General features: G+C 47.7%; 1 protein-coding gene across 3 annotated transcripts in view; it reads left to right on the forward strand.

Moving 5' to 3' along the window:
• Positions 1-25411, forward strand: part of FRAS1 (Fraser extracellular matrix complex subunit 1) — a 146780-nt gene that overhangs the window by 24626 nt on the left and 96743 nt on the right. For all 3 annotated transcript variants that reach the window (XR_014317396.1, XM_082759237.1, XM_082759238.1), the window contains 2 exons: positions 20479-20586; positions 23526-23618. Coding sequence is in view for 2 of the 3 variants with exons in the window: in XM_082759237.1 (XP_082615363.1) it covers positions 20479-20586; positions 23526-23618 (201 nt within the window). In the remaining variant the exon portion in view is untranslated. The remainder of the gene's footprint in view (positions 1-20478; positions 20587-23525; positions 23619-25411) is intronic.

Genomic DNA, 25411 nt, shown 5'->3' on the forward strand with positions numbered 1-25411 from the left:
AGTGCCAGCCCTGTCCGGGGTTGTTCAGCCCGCCTGGAGATGTTCTCCCTGCATCCCGCCTGCTGTCAGCTAAGCGCATTTTATCTCAGTTTTCTGAACGTGGGCCTGTGTCTCAGCCCTGTGGCGTGATTTATTGTGGGGTTTGTGGAATTTGTGACCGTGTCTGTGGCTGCTGGAGAAAACAACCGTTTGCTTTGGTGCCTGGAAACACTTGAGTGTGCCAGAGGTAAGGGCTGGCCAAAAATACACAGCACCCAGGGAATAAGAGTATAAAATTCCAGGGCTGATCAAAATCACAGAATCACAGAATTTCTAGGTTGGAAGGGACCTCAAGATCATCGAGTCCAACCTCTGACCTAACGAAAAAGCCCAAACTCCTTTGAGAGGAATAATCCTGAATGTGTAACCAAGGTGTCATGGTTTCCCCAGACTGCTTCCCTTGCCTCTCCCCACATGCTCCATTGCAAAAGCAAGCCATAGATTTTCAGCAGCAGCTCTAGCTCAGAATTAGCCCTCGTGTGCGAGACCTGCCATGATTTCTGTGTTTCTTCTGTGCTGTGCCTGTAGAAGAGAATCCAATCCTGTCAATCCAGCTGTCCCGTGAGTTGTAGAAATATTTTCAGAACAAAAATAGTGGTTAGATTTCTTTAAATTGCGCAAGGTCCTCAGAGGGGATTTGCAAACCTGAGTCGGTTTCACATCTGTCAAAATGAAATCAGGACAGCTGAGCTGTGTCAGGCTTACCTGATATTCAGGGCACCTTGTTTCCTACCTGGGCCAGCAAGTGGCTCTGCACGTAGCCTTTTTCTCTGTGTTTGTAAGCCACCTCTTGATTGCAAACTGAAAATGTGCGGTGTTACACATACTGTTAGGAATCTTGAACATGTGCCAAAAGCAGATATTTATATTAACTAGTTTTTTAATGGTATGCAAAGGCATAATTATGCCTACTGCACGCTTTTGCAGAACTACATTACATTAACTCGTGCTACATCCTGCAAAGATCAAGCTCGTTTTGCTGTTCCTATTGATATGCCCTGTTCATGAAGTTCAGGCACGTGTAGGGCTGCAAGATCAAGGTCTCGTTCTGACCAGGGCTGGGCTGCCTCGGGCTGCACGTCTTGGATCTGGTGCCTCGTGCAGTAGCGCTGGTGTCTTCCCATTTGCCAAGGTATTTGTTTTGCGTGCGAGGTCCCAGTACTTACTTTTTTTGCAGATGCACTGGAAAGGAACGTTCCTGGAGAAATCTTTGGTTTATCATCACCTGTTTAACACCTTCTCCTTCCTGTTACTTCATCTCCGTCGCTGCGAATTGTACTTGCTCGGGAAAGCAGTCTCCAAGAAGAGCATTTTCTTGTACTGAAGTTAATTATTCACAAGAATTGCAGAACTTTTTATTCTCCTATCAAGTGCTTCTTCATCTCAGGAGAATTTGAGGTAAAAGAAGATTCTTGCAGAGGTTTAAGGTTTTTGCCAGTTGCTCTATGTGGCCTTTTCCCTCCAAGTGTGAAGTAGCTGCGTCCTGTGCAATATGAGCAGCCCATTTGGTGTGTGTGGAGATCTGGTTCTTTGATTAGGTGAAGGAGCAGCAAGGAATGTTTTTGGAGACTCCTCTTTGTGCAGAGCCTTTGTGTCTGATAAGTTCAGCGCGTTGCTGGCTCTTCGTGGAGGTGCTTTACGTGTAAAATGTCTGCTGCAATAACAGATGACAGAAGGAAATGAAGGGCGGAGGGTCAGCTTTCAGATATTGGCATCTCTTCAGTGGCAAGCTGAGATATAAACTGTGCTCTGGGTCAGACTGCAGCGTGCTCTTACTGAGAATGTGAATGGGAGCACAGGTACAGCTCTCTCATCCAGGCAAACATACCCAAAAGGGCAGGCTGCCACACACAGCTGCTTCCACTGAGGCATCCAGGATAGCTTGCCTTATTTTTTCAGTCATGACTTGCCACATTTCCCTGCAACAGCTAACCCTCTGAGCACTGAAAGGAAACCTAGCTGAAAGAATGGATGTGCCTGATTGTGAAGCGCAACATCTAAAGTTCTCCTTATCATCAAGGAAACTTTCATGTTGTGTGCCTGAAGGGCAGATCGGACTCACCAACATTTTTGTTCGTCAGGTTTGTTTTAAGGTTCCTGTGCCTCCTTTGCAGTTTTGACTGGGCAGAAAGCAGGAGAGCATCTCAGATACGGATATATTGATATCTGTCTATCCATCTACGTCTGTGTATCTGTCCTGAGGTGTTTTCAGAAAGCCTCTGTATTTCATGGCCACCATCTGTAGGAGTAACCTGCAAGGAGACTTGGATTCGTTGTGCTCACTGGGCAGCCGTTTTGTGTATTTGGGTACTGCTATATGCCTTTTTCTTTGGCAAAGCCATCACTTGAAAGATCATCTTAGTTGGTAGTAATAAACTCTACTTTTCTTGTCGTTAGTCTTTGTTTCCTGGCTTGTTTTGTTAGCAGACCTTACACGTGCTGCTTTGCTTCTTGAGAGGCGCTTTTTACATTAGAATATCTGTATTTTCAAATTTCTTTCTTCCCGAAGTGTCTGTTAAATATCTTATTTTGCTTTCCATTTCTCTAGTCTTTGTAGAGCTGCATCCAGTCGTGTTGTGGTGTGCTGCTGGGAACTGTTTCTTTCTCCCTGGAGTTTCTAGGGATTCTCAGTGGAGAAGTGCAAATCTCCTCGTATGCAGACTCCAAACCCAAATACCCAGATCAGCTTCCATTTTGGAAGCCATCCTCCTGAAGTGACAGTGTGAGATGAGACAAAGCTGTTGCAAGTGAGATGGGAGCTGGAATGTGCGGGGGTGGATTTCGGCCGGAGAAGGGGTGCCCCCTTCCTCATGTTTGGCTCTTTTGTGCAGAAAAGGGATTTGCGTGGTTCTGTAGCAAGAAGTAGATGGTAGCAGAGGTTACACATAGTGACCAGATGTGACTTGGATGTCTCTGCACCTGCAACTGGTGTTTCCACTTCATATTTTTCTCCAGCTATTCTTTTTTTTAGGGACAGATCCTTCTACAGAGTAGCTGTTGGTACCACGCACAGGCAGGTGCTGCATGGTACTGAAGTCTCCTAGACGAACCAGGTAATGTTATTGCACGATGCTTTTCAGATGGACGAGTGCCAAGGAACCTTCAAATCTATAATCCTACCAGAAACAGGTCTGTAAAGATCCTTCCTCTGAAGTCAGCGATGTTCAGTGGCTCTGTCAGTTAAAAACACCTTACAGCTCCTTGCCAGAGGGAAGCCTGCTGTGACACTTAAGGTCTTGCCTTTTATTTTGACCGCAGAGGATATACAGGGAATGCAACATGGTGCTGAGCACGAGCACCAGTATTTGTCTTTGCTTTGATCCGAGAAGTCCTGCTGAAGTTTGGAAGGGGGAGGACAGCAGTAAATGGCGATCCTCATTTCACAGACACAGAGGAGGGGAGACGGCAGCTTGCAGAGCTTTACGTGCTGGTAGTGGGGAAGGTGCTGGGAGGAATCCTGCCTGAAAATGAGGTCCTGGACAGGACAAAATACTCCCTGCCTCACTGCCCCCACAGAACTGTAAAATGTGGCATTCGTCAGGAGGGTCTCTAAAAAGTCTCAGAAGGATGCTCTGGTACTTTGGAGGTTCTTTTCTTCTTGCTTTAAGAAGACTCAAGTAGTCAAGGTTTTCTGGTCTTCTGGGTAAACCTTGTCTTTATTTGCATTCCTCTTACAAGCCTTTGTTTATGGGAAGCCTCGAAATGTCTCTAATTAGGGGAACGTTTAAAAAAAAAAGGAAACAGTTGAAGTTTTTTGTGTTTTTTTTTTTCTGGTGCAGTGTTGACACTAGCACTTTTGTGGAGGTTGTTATATGCGTGCTCCATGGGGCTGACTGACTGGAGGGGGCTGATGGATGCGGTTAGCCACTGGAACACATTTTGCTGCTTTGGGCAACAGCGAAATTGTTGTTGGCTGTGTCTTCCTTTTTTACAGCTCCTCTCGGTGGGAGGTCACAAGCCGTATCTGCTGCACATGAACGGAGAGGAAAGCAGCCCTGGAGTCCCAGGAATTGCCATTCCACTTGAAATAAAGCAGTGGCTGCAGAGCAAGCCCCTCCACTGCAGCCTCACGTGAGATAACTCCTCACCCAGAACCACAGGAGTTGTCAGGAGAAGGACAGCCAGGTTATTTTGGGGACTTTGCAGTTAGTACAGGGAGCTCATCAGGGGAGAGGCTGGGTAGAAATATTCGGTAGGCTTCTGTCAGTAGGAGATGGTGCTGCACAGAGGCTTACCGATCACAGCTGCCTGCTTGGTGTTTGACCAGCTTCAGGTCAAACTGATCTGTGCCTTTCTGCAGCATAAGCTGAGCACCTCCTCAAATACGATGAGGGGCGCCTATTTCAGTACTGATGGGTGTGATAAAGGGTGTTGCACCTTGTGCAGCCGTGGCTGATGTGGTCCATTTAACTGCAAGCTCTTGCAAGTAAATGACTGTGAGATACCATAGGAAAGAATTAAATCATAATGGCCTAACCGTATGATACAAATCCTGGTGACAACTGGATGGATGATAACGGTGCCCTCATTTGCTGGAGACGTGGGCAGACACTTTGCACATTTTTCCTGCAATTGTGCTTTAACTGAGCTTTTAACTGAAGGATTCATTTTCCTGAATTTAACAAGATACAAAGAGAGAAAGAGTAGAGAAAAAAAAAAGGGAAAAAACAAACCAAAAAAAAAAGAAAAAAGAAAAAAAAAAAAAGATGGGAAGCCTGTACTTGCTGCTGTGTCTGCACAATGCTGAATGCACAAAGATCAAGTAATTAAGACAAGCCAAGTGTTTGCACAAGGGTATTTCTGGTGCCCCCATCCTTAGCAGGACTGAAGTTCAGTTTGCCTGGAGGACAGGATGAAATGAGCTAATTGTAGGCCAGGGACTTGTTTAATTTTGTTTATCTGTGGGAGAATCAAAGCAGGTCAAGGTACAGCTTTGATGCAGGGTCAAACGTGGGTTTGGTTAAGTGCAGCTTTTGTTTTTGATTCATTAGCTGGAAGCTGAGGGTGGAGAGCTTGCCTGGATGAACACCAACATGAAATAATTGCTTGGCTGGGAGAAGGAAAAAATCAACCAGTGGAGCAAAGGATGCCTTTCTGCTGGCTTTGTTGGACTCCATTAGTTAAAAAATGAGGAGTGATGGCTTTATTTCTGGATTGCTCCAGAAACTGTGCAAACTGTGCAGAAGAGTGCAAACTCTAGAGACAGAGTTCGGAGATTCTGGAGAGAGCAAGCAAGATGTGGAACAGGGTGCTAGTAAGTCATGGCTGCCTAGTATTTTGGGCTTTAGAAAGATGCTTTCAGGGGGCACAAAACACCCGTGGATAGCTTAGTTCTGAGGGAAGTGCTTTGTGGGGGTCCAAGATCAGTTCACGTTCTAAGATTTTACCTGATTTTGTCCATTTTGGTGAAACTGTCATGTAAGGGGACACTTATTTCGTGCAATTTGCAGTGACACTGGAACAGTGGTCATAGTATGAGAATTGTGTGTGATGGGCCACTGCTAGGGCTCCCATCTGGCATAAATTCCTTTTCATATGCCTCTATAAAATTTAAATGACATCGAGAAGGACTTGGCAGACCCAGCCACCTGAAATATTAAAGTTGTTTTACATTACGTGGGCATTGCTCAAATCAGAATCTCAGCTCTTGGGATGGGGCATGTGTCCAGCTGAAAATCAGAGCTCAACATCCACAGGAGACATTTTGGAGAGAAAAGGTAATATTATTTTTTTTTTGCCCTAAGTGGTTGAGCTTTAGTTTTTCCTCTAGTGTTACACTGGTTGCTGACTCCTCCTTGAGAGTCATCTCAAGTCATCTGCTTGCAGTCCTCGGGTTTAGGGTCAGCAAAGCTGCCAGGCTTGGATCTGCCTTACACTTGGGTCTTTTAAGCGTCACTGGCTGCCAGTGTGTCAGGTCATGCGGTGGCAGTGTCCAAAATGATTTTCCTTTGAGTAGTTAGGTTTTGGGAAAAAAACATCGCTTTCAAGAAACTGGATGTTTTGGTGGAATACTTCACTCTCCTTGTCCTCAGAAGTATTTCAAATCACTGCTAAAATGTCTTCTCCTTTTAGAGTGATCTTGCTTTCTGGGAAAGTTTAAAAACATACAAATTAGGAGATTCTGGCTCCAAGCATTTGCAATAATTTTGGACACTATCCCTTTTTCCAAAGCAGCACCTTGTCAGGCATCTGAGTTAGGGTTTGCTTCCTGCGTGCACAGCAGGGCTTGCTGGCAGGTCTCAGTTTTGGACAGTCTCCGTGACCTTTCTTATCCCGGAGCGTGTGGTGGGGACCATGTGCTGATGATTCCTGGCAGGCGAAGCAGCTGGAGGAGATTATCAGAGGTGGCAGTCCCTTTTCTTCAGCCCAGCAGGGAGCCTGGGCGCCTGGCTGCTCTCCTTCTGCCCACTCCTTCTGCCCTTCAGCTGGGGAGGTGTTCTTGGGGCTGGATGTGCCCACTTCAGCATGGCAATGAGAGCAAAAATCCAGCTTTTCCTGGCATCCTGGATGGCATATTTTTCATTTTGGAGGTACAGTGTGTGAACACAACTGTAATAACGTGTGGTTGGCTGCTGTGGCAGAAAAAGCAGAGAGGAGCCTCTCTGTGTTATACAGCTCTGGTACCGCAGTGCAAACTGGGAGTGGGAAGGGAGCTGGGTGGGGGATGCGATTTGACTTGTGCACGTAGTCCATGGGCACTTGGCTCTCGGTGCACACTGTGTCTGCAGATGTGGGAGTGCTAACGAGATTAAACATTCAGGTAAGGGTGGTACAAAATCATTGCATTGGCTTGCTTTGGAGCCAAGACTGAGCTAGACTCTGACATTTTGTATTCTTTGTCTGGAGGGGATGGGAGCGCTCTGCAGAGTAACAATGGGACAAGGAGCAGGTTTGTATCTCCATTTTCAAGCACAGGGTGGCTTGGCTGCCTCAGTATCTCAGCCTGATGAGGGTTGGCAAGGGATGGGGAGAGGAGCGTGGAGCAGTTGGCTTTTCCCCTGTGCAGCCTGCTTTTGAAGGGAGAGCCCCGGCTTCCTCACGGCCCTCCTTGGGCATCTTTCATCGACTGCAAGAAGTGGTGTTGCAGGCAGGCGTCCTCCCTCAGCCACACGCTGCGCTTTGCAGGCTTCAAAAAGCCTGATGTCCCTTTGAAGGTGAGGGGAAGCTGAAGAATTTTTAGTGGGCAGGTTTGCCTTTGGTAACCCTTTGTATTTTGAGCAGCTTCTCCCGGTTTGAAGCTGCCTGGTGTGTTTTTTTTCAGGGGGAAGATGCTAGATGGCTGCCTTCAGGCTTCACAGGTGCAATTCTCACTTGCTGTAGCTGCTATTTTAACATGTTTGCCCTGAAAGGTGATAATGCAGCCGCTCTCCACTCATGTCTCACTGCTCTACCTCTGCTCAATACTTCAGAGCTTGTGCGAGGAGCACCAGGCATTCCTGCAGATAGGAGATGCTCCTGAGGTGAAGGTGGTGAGTCCACGCTGTCAGATGTGCACGTAGCGTTCATGCCAAACCCTGCTGGTTCCAAACTCGTGTTGTATGCAGCCCCAGGCACTGAACATAAATCCAACTCTCAGGTATGATGCGGCGAGTTGTGTTTTTTTCCAGCTTTCCAGCTTGCTTGGACTCTGGCAAAGAGATGATGGCAAGGACACCGCATATATGGGTGCCCTACACAGAAATGTTCATGTTTAGGCTGCTGCTCAGCAGTTGGTGAGGGTTTCAGCTATGGAAGCTTCTTTCAGGCTTTCCCAGCTTGTGGAATAAACCCATAAACCTGTACTTTGGGTCCCAGAACCTGAAAGTAAGATTAACAACAGGACTTAAACACCTATCAGGTGGATTTAAAGCACAGTATTTACTGCAGCATAGAACAGAGCACTGAAATGCTTAATGGCCCCAAGCCAGTGAAGAACAGGCTGCCTGGCCGTGCCTGTGTTACGGCACTTTCTCTCCAAAGCCTCAGACAACCTTCCTCGGGGTGCCAACGAGGAAGCATCAGGCACAACTTGTGACTTGGGATACACTTTCCACAGTCTCTCCGATTACTCTGGGCAGCTCAAGAGAAGCAAAGTTCCTTGGACTTGGGCAAAAGATGGCAACCCTGAGAGTTCTGCTCAGGAGGGAGACCGTTTATAGGGACAGCTCGTGTCCTTACACCTGTACGAGGTAGCTGGTGCCTGCCGGTGTTTGCAGCAGGTTGGAAACCCCCTCGCGCTGTTGCGCACAGACCTCCTTGAAAGTCCTGCAGCGCAGAGGAGTGGAAGAGCAGTGCTGGAGAGGATAGTTTGTCTTCTTCCTTGTCTCTGATATTTGCAGTAAAACAGAGTTATTTCTCCTGAGCTAACCCTATCATCATAAATATCGTGTGGCTTCCTCCCCAGAGTCCCATCAGCTATTCCCTTCACAGTAGCAGGGGCTTGAGCAGCGCTGCATCCGCACGTGCCCTGTGCTGTCCCTGCAGCACTTCTCCTGTCTTAATTGCAGTCCCCAGCATGTGCTTCCAGGTGCCTCGTGATAGTAGAGGTCGTTGATTATACGTTTCTTTCCTTCTAGGGCTCTGCGCATTCTCGCCTGTGCTTTGTTATTTTGCCTTTACAGTGCACCTTAGTGAAACCTGGAGTAAGTTTTTGTTTTGACATTGTTCAGTCCAGCAGGCTGGGGTCTTCAAATCAGCACTTACTGGTGTGGCAGGGCTTTGTTTCTCCCCTTCCAGAGAATGTGGGATTCCCATAGCTCTGGGGAGCCTGCAGGCTGCTGATTACATCAGCTACATTTATGGCACAGTGCAAAACAGGTGAGAGGAAGGTGGGGAGGTGAGGGTGTGAAATAATCTCTCCAGACATCGCTGCGTGTCTGAGGAACCTCTCACTGTCGTGAGAGTGGTCTCCATGGTGCGCTTTGTTCAGAGAGTATTTAAGAGCTTCCAGAAAATAATTGTCCCCAGATTACAAAGGAACGATGCCACATCCACCCGCTGGGTATCACTCACCACTGGGTGGAAGCTGGAAAGAGGGACAAAGTAAATGCAGATTGGTTTTTTGATGCATGTTGGGGTGAATCAAAACTTCCAGAGTTTTTATTCTGAGTAACTGCAAGGTGAACATGATGCTGGGAGTAGGCCTAGTTTTTCTTGTGACTCTTGAAATGGTGTTGTCCACTCATATGCTTGGAAGAGACGGCAGTGAAGCATCCCCCTCCCACAGCCTGTGCTCAGCAGGCTGTCATTTTTGGCAGCGAGAAGAGGGTGAGTGTGATCGCTGTTCTGCTTTGAGCCCCTTTTACAGCCTGGAGTTGCCTGGGATAGAGGTACGAGGTGGATTTCAGATCCAGCTCTCCCTAGAGGGGTAAGGTGAGAGCAAAACGGGAAATGCTGCGCTTGTTGTTCCTAACCCATTGGGTGGAAAGGGCCTGAAAGAGGTTTTCTGGTGCACCTTTTCCTAAATCTCTTTGTTCCCGTGGGAAGCGGTGCATCCTTAAGGGTACAGGCAGGCAGTGCGCTTGCTCAGAGTAGACGCAGGTGAAGGAGAACTAGAAACCTTTTCAGGGTCCTGCAGGAACCAGGGGTTAAAAGCATTGTGAGATGTTTCCAAAGCTCTGTAAGCGCTACCTGAGCAAAACCTTGACAAATGGGCTATTATTTTTTTTTTTGAGGGGAGAAAAATTAATTAAAATCAATGGAGTTCTGTAGCAGTTGGTGTTTCATATCTTCTCGAAGATGAAGAAGAAAAAAGAAAAACTGGAAGAGAAGGAAATTGCAGAGTGATCCCATATCACAGTGTCATTATTAAATTTGTAATGAGGCAGCAATTACTCCTAGCCAAGCGTGAAGTAGCACGACAAGAATTAGCTCACACTGTGTCAGCGAGCGGTCCTCAGGCTGGCGAATATCCCCAGCAGCGCCGAGAGTGATGTGGTGAAAGCTTTTGGTAGTCTCTCGACCCCGAACGCATGTGGACATTGAAGCCTGGGGCTTCCTCTACCCAAGAGATGCGCTTTGAAAAAGCACATTAGCGAGCGTTCATTGAAGCTTATTCAGGAAACAGCATTAAAATGCTTCTAGAAGTTTAACGAAAGCAAATTTTCAGGTGTTATTTTCAATGATGTTCAGCCCAGTCTTGCACGCTTGAGGATGGAGGGGAGATGCATTTGCTGCAGCCTGTACTGGAAGGATGCAAAGGTTTTGCCCCTGCTAAATACTCCGCAGAGCAGCTCCTCTAGATTAAGACAGCACTACGCTGAAGGAATGAAGTGATTCGGTCTAGAACCGTCCCTTCTTCAAACTGTGAACATCAAAGGGATTTAGGGACCACCTGGTCTGTTTTCAGGAGTCTAAATAAGTGTTTATGCCTGTGCTCTTTCTTACCCTGACTGCTCCGGTCACCCTATAAACTGTTCCTCGGCTTTTACTGCAGATTTATTCTGAGCAAGATCTTAAGCACTGAGAAGAGAGCAAGAGAGAAAAATTCATGTGCATGAGCCTTGGAGGTTATGGTAATCTTTGTCCCTTAGCTTGCTTCGCTTCTGGACAGTCGAGTTTTGTAAAATTGGCTTTTCAGTAGCAGAAAACCTGTAGGAAAGTGAGCAAACTAGGGAGATATGCGCAGTACTGATTGTGTTTATTGCCAGAGCAGCTCCTGACATGCCTGGCATGATATATGGGAAGAGCGATTCACAGAATCGTGGCGTTACTCATTCTTATGCATTGAAAAAATAAGTGTACTTTAGGTGGGATTATAGGGCTTTAACTTTAAAGAAATATTTTTTTTTGCCATGGCCTTTTGTGCAGTGCTTCTGAATAACAAAAGCAAAACAAATCGTTCCAGCACAAGCCCACAGACATCTGCAATTCACTTCTCGCTGAATGCTGCCGCTTACCAATGCATAATGCGATTTATTTCTGGCTAATAACCAGTCATGCTCGTTGCCACGATGGTGCTTCTCCTGCAAACACCAACTCTGCCCTGATTTTTGCTTCTGCCTTAGCTGACTCGTGAGCCAGGGCTTCAGCACCTTACAGGACTGTTTCTTGTCCCTGCCTCCCCAAAAAGCAATGGCTCGTGGTTAACTGACTGTCAGTATTTCTTCCCTCTGCTGCCAAAATTGATCCCTTGCAGGCATCCTGAACAACTTTTTGCCTGTGCAAACTGAACAACTTTTTGCCTGTGCCTCCTCTTGAACCCTCGTTGCTTTTTCTGGTGCCAGCCCGAAGCTGAGGGCATAGACCTGGCAGGGTCTTGTCAGTGCTTTTGGTATTTGATTTAAAGCCACGTACAAAGTACCAGTAGTATCGCTTCTGCTTCTTAGTTCTTTAAGGATATCTTTGTCATTCCCCACCCCTCTTCTATTTTGCCTTCACCGTCTCCCATCTTCAGCTGCTTCTTGCTGACTTGTGAGCCTGTCGTGTCTTCTCTGCTGCTGAACGTGCCCTCCTTGAAAACCAGCTGGTTCACTTTGGGTTAATATTAGCCTGAATGAAAGAGTTTGTGCTCGGCAGTGGTGTCCCTGAGGGTAAGAGGCATCTTGTTTGTTTTCAGGCTGCCACTGCTGACGGCAGTTTGCCACCCGGAGGTCAGCTTTCTCTCTAGCTCCAACCAGCCACGAGTGCGAGGCTGTGCTCCTGTTATTTCATGGTGCAACAGAGAAAGAAAAGTTCATGAAAAGTGAGTAATTTATAAAAAAGGAGAGTCTATGGAGAAATAAAACGTGTTCATTCCCCAAGCAGGGCCTGGTTGCCTGTCTTTATGGTTCAGCAGGAAAACCTCCTATTAGCAGAGGGTGTGTGGAAGAAATGAAGACAACCAAATGACGGGGTAGCCTTATACCCATGGAATTTCTGCTTGTAGAACCAGAGGTAACTGGTTGTAATTCTCCACAGCTTGTTTCACGTGGGGTGCACTCGGCTGTCACTGCAAGGAATCATGATTCTCAGGCACGTGTGGCCCAGTGAACGGTAGGGACCACGCTGCTCAACTCAACAGCTTCTTCTTTCCTTCCTCCCGTGCTGTAAGAGGACCTGTCACTCTTCATCTGTCCCGGCAATCGTTCACCACCCCGGTGCCAAAGGAGTGTCTGGAATAGTTGGAGCTGCAGTTATAGCACACGTGATTTTCCCTTTAGGTGGTGTGTGTGCTTTCGTGGTACAGAGGCAGAAAGACAAGCACAGGAAAAGTTTTCTTTGTGTCTTCCCTTCCTTTCCAGTGATAATTGTGCCGGGAGTTACAATCTCAAATTACAATGGGAGTTAGCTTTTTAATTTTTTTCTATTTATTTTTAATGCATATATATATTCAGCACTACCTGATTTGTTTTTTATAAGTCGACCAGGGAAGCAAGCCAGTTCTGGCATATCTCAAGGTGAAATGGGTTGCGTGTTACGCTTTTCTGCACGCTCTCCAGGCGGTTGAATGTGCTGATAATGCAGATAGCGACTGGACAGATATAATCCCTAAATCAAACAGTAAGAAAAAAATGCACTGCTGGAGGAACTGCTGGTTCCCCGGCGTGTGTGGAGAGTGCTGATAGCAACGTGCCGTAAGACAGCACCCACATCCACCCCGGTGTTCCCTTCCAGAAATCTCCAGCCCTTCCTCCACCTCAGTCCCAGCTTTAGCAGGTGCCAGTCGGTGGGTTTGGGGTCTGGTTTTTGTGCAGGCCGTATCTGTGCGAGGGAGCTAGCAAGCAGCTCATCGCACAGCTGCTGTTGGTGCATCCCTTGGACCTCCACAGAGCTGGCAACAGACAGGGCTTTTCCGTGAAGACACGGGGCAGTGGTGTGGAGGAACACCAAACACTGCTCTGCAGAAAGCCTGGCATGAAACAAAGGAAACGAGGCAAAGGACGGGTGGTGTGAAGCATTGCAAAACTAGCCTCTCTTAGCACAGAGACCCCTTTCCTTCTTACAAGAAGCACACAAATACTTATATCATCTTTGCCTTTTTTAGGGTTTTTTAAGCCTGTAGCTTCTGCGTGCCGAAGTCAGTTAGTTTAATTGTTGGTAGCAGTAGGCACTACGGAGCCTAGGTACTCGCTGCTATATACGTTTTGCTGCCATTAATTTCAATTTCTTTAGTCATAAAATTACCACCTCGTTAAACCTTGACAGCTCCCGATGAACCAGGGGATCTTGAAACAATACGAGAGGACATGAAGGCTGCCTCAGGAATCTCTTTTTCCTACAGGCCTTTCCCAATCACTTTCGTTCAGCAACCAAACCTCTGTTGGCAGATTCATGGCGCTGTAGGACTGTCGCAGGGGTCCCCTGCCCCCTTTCAAGGAAAGAGAGAAGTGGTTTATTAATCTCCTATACAGGAGATTATTAATATATTAGGAGTTTATTAATCTCCTGGGTATGGTATTTATTAATCTCCTATAGATTAATAAATACCCAGTACAGGACTTCGAGGGCCGATTGCAGGTGACTTTTACTGAAGGATATTTTCTTCCTCTGCTGAATCAGCTGGCTGAGCTGCAACGATTTTTGTACCCTGTTTTTTTTTGTTAGAAATGGGATAAAAGGCTTAGCCTTTTATCCATCTATCTCGTTCATTCTGCCGTGTGTAGGTACAGCTCACACTGCAGCATGTGGCCCAGCACCACCTGCGTTTCAGCAGCACGACAGGATGGATGTGAAATTATGCATCCTGCCGGCAGTATCACTTCGTCGTTTGACACAGCTTTGTTGGGTCTACAGAGTCCTCCCTTTGAAAACATTAAAAAAAAAAGTGCTCCAAAGGCCAGCAGTGTTTCCTAGAGTATAGCAAGGCTGTGCTCTGCAGGGAATCTCTGGTGATATCTGCACTGGATTAAGGAGGTTTAATGCCCATTTCCAAACGTGGGATTTTTTTCCTTTCTGGTCGAGCTGCGGTTCTGTGCGCAGTAGCTGACTGTGGTTCTGTGGCCTTCAGCGTTCAGCTCTCAACCAGCATTGTTTTTAGAGGGCAGAATAAAACCTCCTTGGTGCTCATGGACAGGTAAAACTGCACTTTGCCTTTAGGTGCACCTGTGCTATGCACATATGCCAGAGAATGTGACTTCTGCTGCTCCGGAGGTAGCCATCATACCCGAATAAATGTGGTAATGAAAGCTCTGATCAAGCTTAGGTTCAATCAGTTTTTTCCCCAATCCAATATTCTGGGTTTGGTATCCATTCAGAAATCATCTGTAGGAGGATGTCCCAAATTTGTCAGGCAGCAGGCTAAGAAATGTGGAGTAGAGGAGGAGGGGGAACCACAACAGGAGGAGCCCAGATGTTTTTCTGGATGCTGGGCAGAATTGCTGGGGCGTGTGCTTCACCAGACCTAACGCCCAACTGGGTGTGGAAAAAGGTTGTGGAAGAGGAAAGTAAATGGAAAAAGCCTTTCTTGCTTAGTGGTCGTATCTCCAGGGGCCCTTCCTGAGCTCGCTGCGGTGAAGGTGCGTGTGAGGGGTTTGTTCAGGGCCCCATGGCATCCCCGGGGGCAGGCAAGGATCGGCAGCACTGCCAGTTCTGTGCTGGGCTGGTTCAGACACCGTGGCACCGGCTCCTTTCCAGGCCTTGAGATCAGGGCACGCAGTGCCAAATGCTGGAGAAGGGATAAGAAAGACTGCTCCAAGCACCTGGAAATAGGGCATAGACACGGGATGGGAAGGGTGGAGAGAAAGATCTTGCCTGAGAGCTCAGGAGTCACCTGCAGAAGTAGGACTGCACTGTGAGTCTTCCAGGCTTTCCTCTTCATTCCCCTTGTTGCTCCCTTCCTGCCCATAGCTATTCTCAGCTGCCCTCCTGGGAAAATGCCTGCTGTCTGTGAGGATCCAGTGCATCATCCTGCCACTTATTTGCCTGACCCCTGTTTTTGCCCCAGCTTCAGAACAGCTCGGTGCAGGCTGTGCCCCTCCACCAGGGAGGTGCTGTTTTGGCTCCCTGTGCGGTTAAGCACTAAAGCCTTGCTGTGAAATGTCGATGCTTAAAGTTTGCCTGGATTCAAGGGGAGAGTGGCCAAATGCACAGGGGAGAAAGCCGTAAGCGTGGTTAAATGCAGCAGCACGACTTCTGGCTTAGGAAGCCTCTGAACTGTGAACTGCATGGAGGGCATTTTTGGAAGAAACACAAGTGTCTGGCTTCGTGTTCTCACCTGTCTGGCTTGGGCTGTTAAAAAGCACAGGGGAAAAATACCTTTCAGCATTAAAATCTGGGCCGAGATCCACCAGTTCTTAAAAACTCAGTGGGATGCATCTGTTACTTCTGATTAAATGCTTTTAGAAGCAAAAAGTTCCCCTAAAATTATTTTTCTTACGTCCTCAATGCAGAGGAAATCGTTGAACTCAGAGAGAGCATTGTAGAAATAGCACTGCTGTTAACTTGTCATTTTAGAAGTACGGCCGTGAATTGATTATAACAGGGAATGAATGTGTAAGGATCAGAGTAAAAGTGGGGTAAACTTCAGTCAGGTAAGTGATTATTAATAAGGCGGCAGTGTTTCTGCCAGACGGGAGGAAAAATACACAGTATTTGTTATAAAGGCTGTGTTTGACTGCGGATGAATATACTGTAATGGTTAGCAATCAGAATGCATTAACCTTTGCATAGGAGCACTGCTGCAGAAAAACAATTGGCTTGTTGGTCTGAACAAAGATGTAAATCATGATTAGAGCTGACGACTTCCAAAATTTGCTTTAATGCACGTACGCTGTTTGGTCACGGGGAATTTGGTTGGCTTGAGAGCTAAGTGATAGCTTTTGTGTCGGTATGAGAAAGACAGGATGGAGCCTGCAGCAGCATCTGGGTGATAGGAGAGTACCTGCTGCATCCTCCTCCTGTCTCTGAAGCTACTTGGGATTGTTGGGAAGTTGTATTTGTAGGCTCTTGATCTTTAGAAGGCCAGGGCATCTGGTAAAAGACGTAACCCTTGACCACAAGGTGTAGAAACTGTGTTTGGAAACAGTGCCTTGCTTTAATGCGTAGCTTTTGAACTCCCTGAGTGGGAGAAGGGGAAAGGAGGTCCCAGCTCCTGAAGCTTTGTGCTCCTGCTGCCGTGTTGATAATCCAGCTGTGGGCTCTGCCTTCACTGCTCTGTTCTCTCCTAGGGGTGCAGTGAGATCTTCAGTGAGATCAGCCAAATTGCCTTTTGGTTCCAGAGACCAAGCCATGTCCACGTCCTCCTCCCTAGGAGCATGCTGTAATAAGCCCACTGCAAGACCATTGTCAGGGGGTTTTATACATGTTCAGGTACCAGATTTGCAAACACACTCAGCATTGGCAACTGCTGCCTGTTACACAGGGTAAAACACAAAGTCTAAGCCTCACCGGGCACCAGGAATCCTTTATGTGCCTGAGCTGCTTTCATCTCCTCATCGCTCCGTTCACGGATCCACCCCGGCTGGGTTTCTTCTGCCAATTGCCCGGCATTGTCAGCTAATTGGAGTGGAAATGAGAAATGAAAGCAGCATTATGGAGCTGCCAAGCCTCCTCACTTGGCAGCTGGTGGCTGATGCTGGTAATTGTTACCACAAGTGTAATTGCTCCGGGCTCTGCCCAAGGTTTCAACAAAGCAGCCCAGGATTCCTCCTCCGAGACATCTGATACCTGCTGCTCTCAGATTGATGGCTTCTCCTACCCCCTCTTCTCAGAAGAGACACCCTCTCTTCTCAGTCTTCCCTCTGCGTGCAGCTATTTGGCTTTCCCTCCAACCTTTTTCTCCTCATCAGTATTCTCCGAAGCCACCGAGGGCTCGTGCTGTGCTCCAGTGCCTCGGGGTTTGGTTTGTGTTGTGTCCGGGTGCCTGCAGCTCTAGAGGCGTGGGAGCACACCTCGTGTTGTGCTCCCCGCTGTGCACAGTGAGCAAGTAGTGCACGTCCCTCTCCTTGCAGCCTGGTGTGGAAAGGCCGCCTGAGTCGGGATCCCTTCTTCTTTTGATGTAGGGAAAGCCAGAGAATTAATTAATCCTAATGGCACTGCTTGGCGCTTAAGGAGCGCTTTCCGTCTTCAAAGTGTTCTGTGCACAGTGTTTCATTATTTATACTGTTAATTATATTAGCACTTGTAAGGAAAAAGCCCCTTAAATTGTCGCTGATAAAAGCACACTCCTAACAGGATAGGGATGTGGTGCTGAAGTTGTAGCACATCCTTTATCCACTGAGGCTCGGTGCCTTAGAGAAGATGTAACGTGGATTTACAGCTCTTCTGTAAGTGTCTGCAGAATGAAGTTTTGCTGCCTGTTGTAAGTGGATAATATCTAGGAACTTCCCAGTTTCTTTGTGTCCCTCGGAGCACATTATCCAGGCTGGGCTCGCCAGGCGCTCGTGGTTAGCTGGGGGCAAAAATGGGGAGAACGTACACAAGTTGCTGGCCCTTCTTTGGTCGTCTTAACCATCGAGGCATGTTTGAAATGGGAAAAAAACAAAGAATAATGGGAATACTGGCAGTGGAAAGTTACAGTCTGCGTCTGCAGGTCAGGAGAGTTGTGCATAGGCACCAATAAATCGTGTTATGCTTCTCTGCATTAGCAGCTGTTAGCAACACCCTTGGGTGTGTGCAGGGAGCGTGTTAAAATAGCTTCAAACGTGGTCCTAAAACAGTCAGTACCCAGCCCCAGCACCCAAAAGCAGCCTTTGCAGTAACCTCCCAGCTCCTCTCTGTATTTCCACCAGGCGTGTGAAGGAGGCGTCCTGTTCTTCTGAACCATCCCAGAGGATGCCATGGCTTGCACCTCACGTGGCTCGTAGCTGGGACGTGGTGTTGTGCTCACTTTGCCACGGCTGTAACGTTCAGAGATTTGGTAGCATAGCATCCCCTGCTTCCCCACAGAGAGGTCAGTAAAATGGATTGTCGCCAGCAGTCAGGTTTTCAGATTTGATTTCAGGTCTGGTGCTCTGCAGCCGGCAATCCGAAGCTGAGCGTTGAACGGTGAGATCTGTGAGCTGCTGGGAAGGCTCATATCTGGAAAATCAGGCAGTAGTTCTCCAAATTCCTGAAAACCCTGCGGTGATGTGCAGGTGTTGGTCTGCCACCAGCAAGTGGAAGTCACTGACACCTGCGGGTGGCTGCAGGCGTGTACTGGGTACCCCGGGGTCCAGTTCAGGTTCTCGCCTGCGGTGGGTTTGGGAAAAAGCTGATTTGAGCCCCCAGGGAGACCCAGCCTGCTGGGTAGAATAGAGAGATAGAAATCTATTGCAATATAGAAACAATAGAAAATGAGGGAGGGAGAGGTCAGGGGAAGAAGTTGTTTTTAGCAGAAACCTGAGCATTTGCATCTCACTGTGCATAAGGCTGGCTCCACGCTGATCTCTTGCCATATGAGTCCTTTGGCCACCGTTTCTCCACAGAAATACTACTTATTTTTTTAAAAAGAAAACCAAGAGGCTACAGGGTGAAGGCTCAGAGCCCCAGCTGCCCCTTGTGAGCAGCGGTACGTGCACCCCAGGTGACGAGGTGCTCCCCCTGCTCTCCCCCTTTCCTCCCCCTGTGGCCAGCACCAGCCCTGTGGCGTGCCAGCAGCCTCACCCCGCAGCGAGCTGCCAGTTCTGAAACGCAGACTGCTTCTCAGCGCTGGCATCCTCCATGCACAGATGTTCTCCCTCGCCACCCACCGTTCTCAGATTCCCCCTCCAGCTGGAAGCAAATGAGCATGGATAAATCCATCGGTCTGTCGCACGCGTTTGGTGATTAAACGCCACTTTTTGCCAGTGGGAAGATGTTAGGGGTCATGAGTGTGATCGTCGTGTTAAAGGGGATCTGAGCGTGGTGAGGGTTTGCTAAAGAGAGCTGGAAGAGTTAACCACAGCATGTCCTAGCCCGAGCTTTGCACGTCCATAGCTTAACCTGAATTTATTCTGTAGCTGTGCTGTAAGTGCTGGCAGAGCTGGCTTCTAGATGGCTGCCCTACAGCCCCAGCTGCGTTAGGGGAGGAGACACCCGGCTGTATCACCCGAGCAGAACCGACCTCCTCTCTGCCTGCAGATAGCCTGCCCCGAGGGGCTGCACACTTGCTGCCATCCTTGCTGTGCCTGGGGTGAGTGCTGCCGCCGTCCTCAGCAGAGCATCTCCCAAAATTCCTCACCCTGCCCGAGTGGTTGTTCCTTTGGGAGCATTTGGGAGCGTCGTGTGATACGCACACAGGGGCTGTCTAACGTAAAAGAGCTGTTCGTATAGGAAACCGATCTTCCCCTTTCTGTTTTCTTAAGGCTTTTAAAAGCAGGTAATAAGATACGGATAGAGCACATCATTGGTAATACCTCGTGTGTAGCTACCAGCTGCTTTTGTAAACTGCTGAAGAAAGGGTGTTTGGCATGGAGGAGCTGAGTGCAGGCAAGAGGAGAGCTCTCTGAAACCAAGGCAGCAAAGCACTCACCCTGTGGGTTACCCCATCAGCATCCTGACAGCAAACCCTTGCTTTTGGGAGATGTCTTACTGAGGCACTGAGACTCTGTAAGTAAGAACAGGCAAATTTAGCCGTGGAACTTCAAGGCTTGCTGATGGTAAGTGAAAGAGAGGCTCCTGCCCTCACTGCAGGATTGAGGGGCTCTTTTCCATCGTCATTACCTTTTGAGGAGGCCTGAGAGCGATGTGAATGCCAGCAGCTGGCTGTCCGTAGCAAGGCACGGCACTCCTGGCGGGGGGATCCTCCCGTTGTGCTCACTGACTGACTTCCACTGCTCTGCTAGGCTGAACCTTGCCAGAAATAACCCAGCTGCCTGCCTCCCCTGGGATACCCACTGCTGCCTAGGAGGGAGGAGGCCCAGCAGAGCCCCTGCCTGCACGTCATTCTGCTCTGCTTCTCTGCAGCCAGCTCTGGAGGTGCCCAGGGTGTCAGCCTTCAGCCTTCTGCCTCGGGAGCTGTGGTCTCCTCTAGCAGAGAGCCCCACGTGCCAGCAGGGAGCCCACTCTCTCTGAGGCGGTGCCAGGATGTGCTGCTGTTTTCCCTCTGTCACAAATCCAGCCGCAGCCCCTTTCTCTGCCAAAGCTGGCGCAGGGCATGCTGGAATCTTCTCCGGCTCTCAAGGCAGATTTTCTTCTTCATCAGGCTCATTTTCACAGGAAAGCAGGAGCAGGCAGACCTGGGCTGCTGGCGTTGCCATGCGGTGTCAGGAGAGCTGGCAGCCAGCGTTCAGGAGAACAGGGAAGGCGAGCTTTGCTTTCCAAGCCTCTCACAAGAAGTAATGAGTCCCGAGAGGCTGCTCAGGCCTTGGAGAGACTGATGGGAGGGGAGGAGAAGTCTGGCAAGTGCCAACACAGCTGGGCGAGGGCCTGAGGGGGCTGATGACAGCCTGGTGGCAGCGTGGGGCCGGTACCTTGGGTACCAAAGTTGTGACTGATAAGCATGTGGGAGGGAGGGTGGCCCACTGCGGACTTAACTCTGCCAGCCCGTCTGTTTTGAGCTACATGAGCCTTGTGCTGTCACCTAAAGTAATGCACACCTTCTGCAGTGAGGGTCTAACTTAAAACTCCATGTTTTATTTGCAGAATAACACCATTTGGAAGCCAGATTCGTGCCAAGAGTGCCGCTGCCGTAGTAATGTCGTCACCTGTGAGCCTACAGTCTGCAGACACCCCCAGTGTGACTTCCAGAAGGTAAGGGCTGCAGCCATCCTGCTGCCAGCTGATCTCTTTTGGCTGGTAGGAGCACTGCCAGCTCACTCTGGAGCTCCCAGCCTTGTGCTTTCAGCTCCTGGCACAGTTGTATGTTAAAACGTTCACGTGGGCGCACACACGGGGTGTTACACATAAAGATATGGCAGGGGCAATCGGATTTCTGCTTCCAACTCGTGCTCAGCTGCCTCCATGCAGCTTCCCTTGAGCCTGAGGGTCTGATTCCCAGCAGGGTTTAGGGGAAGCAAGAGGGAGCAGTGAAATCATGCTTTCCCTCCCAGGGGAAAGCATGATTTGTGTGTGACTGCGCAGGGTCAGGCTCAGCCTTTGTGCACGTTCACTCCTTGTTGAGAACAGCCCCATGGAAGGCAAATCCCAGCCTGCGAAGCTTTTGTCTGCATCACCACGCTCCAGCCAGAGGCTTGGGGTGGTCTGGTCCCTGCAGGGAGCCCCTGAAGGGGGCTCGGACCCCCTGGCAGGAGCCCAGCTTCCACTCACCTTCATTTGAACGCCGAGCTGGGTCGCTGTCACCCAGGCAGACGGACGCTTTCCACTCTGATGAGCAACAACAGAGCTGAGATTGTCTTCCCTCCTCTTGCGCCCTGTGCTGCTTGTTGAGCTTTCATTGTCTCCTGTTTATCTGCCTCTGTCTGAGCCTTCATTAATGGTTGTAGCTAATTGGCCATGGAATTGGTGTTTCATTAGCATCTGGATGGCTGGGGTAGCACGCATGAATGACAATAAAAATTAGTGTTTTAAAGAGGCACTGCCAATATAATAATTGCATTGCTTTACGAACCTAGTTGAAATGTTTTTCAATATGACAGCGTTAACGGGGAAATAATTTTCATCCTTACTGTTTTCCCCCATTATTATCACTGTGTGGTGATCAAGGCAAGACTGACGTTTTAAGAATTTTTCTGCTAAAGAACAGAGAAATAAAAAGAAGAAAGCTGTCATGGTAATAATGAGTGGGCTAGAGAGGATGATGTTCATTTAAAAAAAAACAACAACACAGATGAATGAAAAGGTAGGAACTGTAATGCTGATAATGGGAAATTGATTTACAGTGTGAAATGAATCTCTGAGACTCCTCGATATTGGTAAGCTTAAAGATGAAGAATTTTAAGTCTTAGGTAAAGGTCTGGCCTCTTAAATCGGGAGAAGAATTGGATCAACCCTCAGAAGTCTTGATCACCCTTGAAAATTCTGGCCACTGATCAACAAGGTCAGAAATCACCATCCCTCTCCGTGATTTATTTATTATGAAATTTATGCTCATATTGCAACGAGGCATAATACAAAAAAAAAAAAAAAAAAAAAAAGAAGAAGAAATCTCCAAAGAGCACACCCAAGTGGAGTTCTACACACGTGTATGTACAGCCTTCTGCTGGGGGTACAACCTTCTTTGTGCATGGGCAGGCTGAAAGAATGAATGTTCCAAACAGATGTTAAAGCAGCAAAAACGATTTCCATTTTGTGAACCCAAACCACCCCAACAATCCAGAAGAGTTTCCTCTCACCAGGATCACAGCTGAATATGGTTAATGGTTTAAGGTAAATGAAGTATTTAATTTTGTGTTCCACCTCCTAGAGACACGGCATTGAAGGAAATCTTGAACTAAGAAACTTTTCTCAGTTAGAAAAATCCAAATGTTTCTTTTAGAAAACAGTGAAAACTTGGGACATTTCAAATCATTCTGCTCGTGTTTATCAAACAGCTGAGGAGGTAACAAGTAAGACGATTTGGGGCATTGCACAGCCTTCGTTTTTCGTTAAAACAAAACAAACAATGAATCCCTCCTGAGCACAAGCAATCCCTTAAAGGGTGGCCTTAACCTTGGGGAAAGAATGATGGAGATGGTCTCCTGGGAAACACTTTGGCAATATTTTGAAGGAGGCAGTCTTATTGGTAAAAAAATTTCTGCAGTTCTCTTTCTGAACCTTCTCTAGTTTCTGGTTCTGCTTTCTTCCTCTCCAGCTGCTGTGCTCACATCAGTAGACTTGTCTGCTGCTTTGATTTTTTTTTATTAGCTGTGGGAGAAAAATGCTGTGATCTGCGGTACCTCTAAGGCGGTGTCAGGGCCCTCAGATGCTGCTGCCACCAGTGACAGACACCGTGGCCCAGTAAGGTTTAACGTGCAGCTGGGAGGAACATGAAAGCGTTGCTTTGGAGACTCCGTGGAAATGTTTCAAGGACAGGAAGCCAAGATCTTTCCTCATGCTGGCTGATGCCTTCACTGATTTGTTGTTCCCTTTGTTCAATGAGTTGCTTCCATCAGCATCATCTCTTTCCCTGCTGCTGAACAGGGCGCAGCCGGCAGCCAGCTTGCTAAGCCCTTGGAGCTTGCAAAGCAGAGTGGCAGCAGTGTCACCAGGCTGTGCTGGACGTGGAAGTGCTCAGTAGTTTGCAGTTCATTTTCAGATGGTGTTAATAAAAAGAGTGGTGCTTAGTAAGCCAGAGAAGTTCAGGTGATGGATGCCTAGTCGATCTGCCTGCCAGCTGAGCTTCCAGCATGGCAAAATGTTAGCCTGAGATCCATCCTGTACGTTTAGAAAACTTCTGTCTATTGAAAAAATTATGGTTACGCCACGTTTCTCAGAGAACAGTCGGTGAATAATCCTATTTGTTGTCTTGGATAAGTGCTTTCCAGTTATTATTCTTTGTTCTGATCTGAAAACTAGTCCTGCTGGGGATTTTCCAATTGTACTATTAGGAGTGTAAGTTCTGCTCCTGTTGTTTTAAAGGCAGAATGTCAAATACCACAAAATGATGTGATGGCTCTCAACAAGGGGTCTTCTCTAGTAATGTATTTCCTCTTTAAACTGAGAGCATTGGGTCCAGCCAGGCCCCATATCTTTCACTTCATCTGGAACTCTGTTTTACATGCATGGCTTATTGGATTCTTGGATCTTTTCAGGGAGAAGTGCTTCAAATAGCCCCCAACAAGTGCTGCCCTGATTGTGCCTCAAGAGCCGAAGGATTTTGCCAGCATGAAGGACAGATCCACAGCGTGAGTGCTCTGTCACGTTCCTCGGCAGGGAAAATCTTTCCAGTTTCCAGCTCTCAGACTGTTTTGTGTCAGCAAAGGACGCTTAGGCGACATGAAGGATGGGTTATTGGGCTGTATTCTGTTACTATCAGATAACGTAATAAAACAGGAGCTTGGTCTGCAGGGTTTGCAAGAAGGGGATGTGTCTCTGAGCAATATTGTGTCCTGCTTGGCTTAACGGGAGAAAGTTTCCCATTTGTTCATTCCCTTTGCTGTTTCTGTGGATGACTTGGACAAATTAGTTATGTTAGGAGAAGGAAAACATGTTGAACTTGGTGTATTAGCTAGCTTGAAGGAAGGCTTTTCTATTAGCAGCCAAGTATGCTGATAAAGATTGATTACTGTCGTGTAACTTGGGTTTATGTATTTTCGTAATCCCAACTTATTCAAGAAGCAGCTTGCAGCATGTGGTTTCACCTAGGGGATCGGGAAGGCCAAACCAATAAGAGTAAGTGTCTACAGAGAATAAAAAAATAAAGATTTGTGGGTAGTAGTTAATGAATTGTGCTGAACAATAGGCATACAGAAAAAAATTTGTTTGACAGTGAACCCAAGTTCTGTGTCTGGTCTCTTACAAACCTTTTTGTTTGATAAGAGGCACTTCAGGTCCAAATCTTAAGAAATATGCTGAAATGCCCAGATATATGTGAGTATCTGGACCTTACAGTCTGTGTTTCAGATGGAAGTCGGAACACTATTTCAGCACCTGGCACAACCAGCACGGACCTGTTGCAATCCAGTCAAAGACTGGAATACTCAGCACACCCATCCTTTTCTCCTAGTTCTTTATGCCCCTGATTTGGGTGATGATGTGTTATATTACACTGTATTTCTTGTTGCTGGTGCTGCATTTTGTTCTGTTGTAGTCTAGATACAGCTTTTACCATTCGGCTCTTTTTAAGTCTGTCCTTTGGGACTCAAGTCAGGAGAACAAGTAGGCATGCCTGTGGGGACCCCAGCCAGCACATTTGTACGTATGCCACATGTCACACCCAAATTCCTGTGTGAGGGGAACATCAAACAACGTTTTTTGGCAGTACAGAGTCTCGTCCTGACGGTTGGCACAGATTGCCTGAAGGAAGAAGTTTTCTCTTTTGTCATTAGCCCAGCGTAGTGCCTTATGACTTCATCCTGCATGTGTCTAGCTAGCAGCATGGGCCCTGATGGAAGCTGCATTGAAGGAAAGCTGTATCCTTTATCTAACGAGAGCTTTTTTCTCCCTGCCTAATTTAATATTGTGTGTTTTGTAAAAATTAACATTCCCTGTTGGAGAGCATTACAATACGCTGACATCTTTCTTCTTAGGGCCAGTTTTTCCTCACCCTGCCTCAGGGCAGAGGTTTTTGTTGCTGCATTAATGAATAAGCAAAGCTAATGAGATTTCACTCGTAGTGAAGAGCTTAAGTATATGGGGCAGGGTGTGCTCAGTGTTGTCAGGTGTGTGTTGGGGCATCTCCTGAATGTTTTCCTAAAGAGAACATCTCTAAACTTAGAGTCCACCCTGTAGAAGCTGTAGTGGAGAGGAGATAAAGGCAGGGGGTTCTTGCTGGATGCTTCTGCCCTTCTGGGGCTTAGGCTGGTCTGCAGGGCTGCTACTTCACCAATTTTGACCTACTTTTTGCCCCGGTAGTGCTGCCAGAAGTGAGGGTTACGATGTACAAAGCTTGACTGGGCTGGCAGAAGAGTGAAGCTAAATACTATTATGGGGGGGCTCAGAAAGGAGGTGTATTCTCAGGTCTGGTTGGCAGCTGGAT

The sequence above is a fragment of the Aythya marila genome (genome assembly GCF_965140915.1).
Source record: "Aythya marila genome assembly, chromosome: 4".
Classification (NCBI taxonomy): domain Eukaryota; kingdom Metazoa; phylum Chordata; class Aves; order Anseriformes; family Anatidae; genus Aythya; species Aythya marila.